This window comes from Egretta garzetta, unplaced genomic scaffold (assembly GCF_000687185.1).
Source record: "Egretta garzetta isolate BGI_Z169 unplaced genomic scaffold, ASM68718v1 scaffold588, whole genome shotgun sequence".
Classification (NCBI taxonomy): Eukaryota; Metazoa; Chordata; class Aves; order Pelecaniformes; family Ardeidae; genus Egretta; species Egretta garzetta.
This window is the reverse complement of record NW_009260496.1, coordinates 77,585-80,535: the sequence shown is the minus strand read 5'-3', so window position 1 is coordinate 80,535 and position 2,951 is coordinate 77,585. Positions and strand designations below refer to the sequence as shown.

General features: G+C 55.8%; 1 protein-coding gene across 1 annotated transcript in view; it reads right to left on the bottom strand.

The window, feature by feature from the left end:
* Window positions 1–1,681, bottom strand: part of CD34 (CD34 molecule) — a 44,793-nt gene extending 43,112 nt beyond the window's left edge. Inside the window, exon 1 of the mRNA XM_035899925.1 lies at window positions 1,522–1,681. Within this exon, the coding sequence (XP_035755818.1) occupies window positions 1,522–1,681 (160 nt within the window). The remainder of the gene's footprint in view (window positions 1–1,521) is intronic.
* Between the last annotated feature and the right edge of the window lie 1,270 nt (window positions 1,682–2,951).

The following is a 2,951-nucleotide window of genomic DNA, read 5'->3' as shown; positions in this document are numbered from 1 at the left end:
CCCCAGCACAGCCCCAGCCCGTGCCGCTGCGGAGAGGCAGCGACGCAGCCCGGGTTGCAGGCCATGGACCGGAGACCCAGAGCCTTCGCTGGACGCGTGCCCGGGGGGCGGCTGGGGAGGCAGCGCCCAGCGCCCGAGGCTGGGACGCCGGGCTCTGTGCCATGCCTTGCCCAGAACAAACGGGGGATGCCTTGCCCAGAACGGGGGATGCCTTGCCTTGCCCAGAACAGGACCACCGCCCGAAGCTGGGGGATTTTTTTTTCATGGCCAACAGAAGCTTTGCACAAAGCCTTCCAGGAGGTGCAAATGGGTTCAAAGACTCCCAGCCCCTTCAAAACTGATCTGACCAACCTACATTGACATTGCACACGCGGCTCAGCACATCCTGAACGGCGCCTTCTTTGCAGTGCACACGGGCATCTTTTATTCCAATTATTTCCCCACTGCACGTCTGATTAATTTTAAACAAACAAACAAAAAAAAAGCATCCTGCCCAGGCAGGTGCAGGGTGGCCTCTTAGCTGTCACCAGTGCTTTGCCTTCAGCCTCTGACCCGCTGGTCCTGGTGGCCTCGGGCGAAGGCTGGGGCGATGCTGGAGTTTTCACCAAAGACACGTTCACTAAACAGACGGGACTGCTCTACCTAGCACGCAACTATATATACAACGTCGCAGCTCCCTGCGTTATTGGCTTGCGGTTTATGGTACAAATGCAATTCTGAAATAGGATGGCTGAAGCTTTGTGGCATTTTAATGCATCTTTGATGTCAGTTATTTAGCCTCCTCTGAACATTTTTTCTCCTCTCCAGGGCACAGTCACTCGTGAGCTTTCCCTGATGTCCCAGCTTATTCAAGTCAGTCCATTTTAGCCTCATTTAGTTTGGCGAGCTGCGTCCCCGTGACAGGTGAGCTCTGACAGCGCTGGGAACTGGATGGATTCGAGCCAGCGACCGGCGAGAGCCTGGCAGGGCTGCTGCCAGGGAACAGGCGTGAGGCACGGGCTTGGGCAGGAGCATCACGGGGACGGTGCCGGGAGCTGCTCTGCCCTTCGCCAAGCTGCCGCCCTGGGGACAGGGCGCAGGCAGGGGACAGGTTGGCGCTCCTCATCCCCGCTGCTGCTTGGGACTTCTGGAAATAAGACCTTGGCTGTAGGTCATGCCCGCCGGAGGAGGAAAGCCCTCCGACCCTTCCCATGCAGACTTAAACGACCCGCACCAAAGTGCTCGGAGTCAGCAGCGTGCAGGAATACAACCCCAGAGCTTTAAGTCCTCTTGTGTTTGCCCTCTGTGCGCCCACCCGAACTGTTTCCTACATTATGACATTTTTGGTGAAGTCCAGTGGAAGGTAGGAGAGAGAACTTATGCGGGGGTGGGCTGTTAGGATTTTAAGACAGTGTGTTGAAGGCACTGCTGTGATGAAGGTCTCTTGCCACCGCGTCGAGCGGCTGCGCTCGCCATCCCCAGCGTGTCACGGCACCGAGACCCTGCGGGAAGGCGTTGCCGTCTGGCACGGCCACGTCCAGCCTCCTCCGGGATGGACCTCCCCGACGCGCGCGCTGCCGCCCACCAGCAGCGAGGCCGTGGCAGCGGTTTCATTTCCAGCGCTGGTTCCCGTGGTGGGGTCTTCACGCAGCTGCGGACTGGTCCATGCTGGATCCCACAGGGGCTCCAGCACTTTGGCCATGCTGATCTCTCCTGCCTCCCTTTAAGTGTAAATTCGTCCTTTATGGCAAAGCGTGGACCACTTGACGTCCACATCCTCTGTACTTTGGTGGGCTGCAGCGTTGTGGTGCTCCACAGCAGGGCTCATGCGGAGACAAGCTTGCCTATAAGTTCGACTCTTGTATATGGGTTTTTAATAAAGGCTTTCAAGGTGGAGAAGCGTTTGATTAGCACCTTGCTCCCCCTTGGAGTGGGTGCTTTGATAGCTCATGAGCAGAAGATTAAATGGAATTATTTAAGCAGTGACACCAGGCAGAGAGATTCCGGAAAAATGACATCTCCCACTTTGATGTCGAAATACCTGAAACAAAGTGAACTGGAGAATCAAAAACACCAACCGGCCTTGCAGGAGGAAGGGGGCAATGAGAGGGATGTGAAATCGTTTCATCTAAGGCAAAGTCACTGCCCCCTCCTGACCAAACCTCGAGTCCAGTTTGCTGCAAGGGCGAAGAAAAAGCCATTTCGAGATCTGAAGCTTCCTCTTCCCAAAGGAGTAATGGAAAAGTCGGATGCAAACAGGGCAATAGATTACAAGTGCTTTATCCCAAGGGGATCTGTTGCTTCATTCCATGTAATTGCCTGTAAAGATCCATAATTCATGTCAACCACCACGAGTAGACACTTGGCAGATTATTTATGGGCCACCTCTTCCAGCCAGCACCGTGCTGTTCCCTCGCCATCCTCCTAAGGCCTGTTCAGATGATGTTCTGCTGCTTCCCTCGGAGGTCAGGCAAAAGTGTAATAGCTTACTGGTTGGCAAAGTGCTCCTGCTGCTTCCCCTTTCCTCCTCTGCTCAGCTTCCTCCCACAGCACAGAAAATAATCTCAGTTGTCCACTTCTCTCCTTAGTGCTCTGGTGTACCATGGAATACAGACCCCGGGTTTAGCCAGCTCGGACACGTTGAATTCTTGTAACCCTTGCTCACAAACCAACCCCTCTAGGCTCTGCAATTATTTCTCTTCCCCCCCCTCTTTACCTTCCAGGATAATCCCAGTTTACAGGCCCTTTCCTGGGCTCCTGCCAGCAGAGGGGGAGAGGCTCCCAAGGGGCAAACCAGCCACGCAGGGCTGGTAGCCCATCGTGCCACACATGGAGCGTCTCGAGCAGGGAGACCTCCCGCCTGCTGCCTGCCCATGGGGGCACGGGCAGCCAAAACGCACGTGGAAAAGAGACCGGTCACCGGCATCGCCAGCATCGCTGCTGGGTCGCTTGCCAGAGAAACCCCCTGCCAG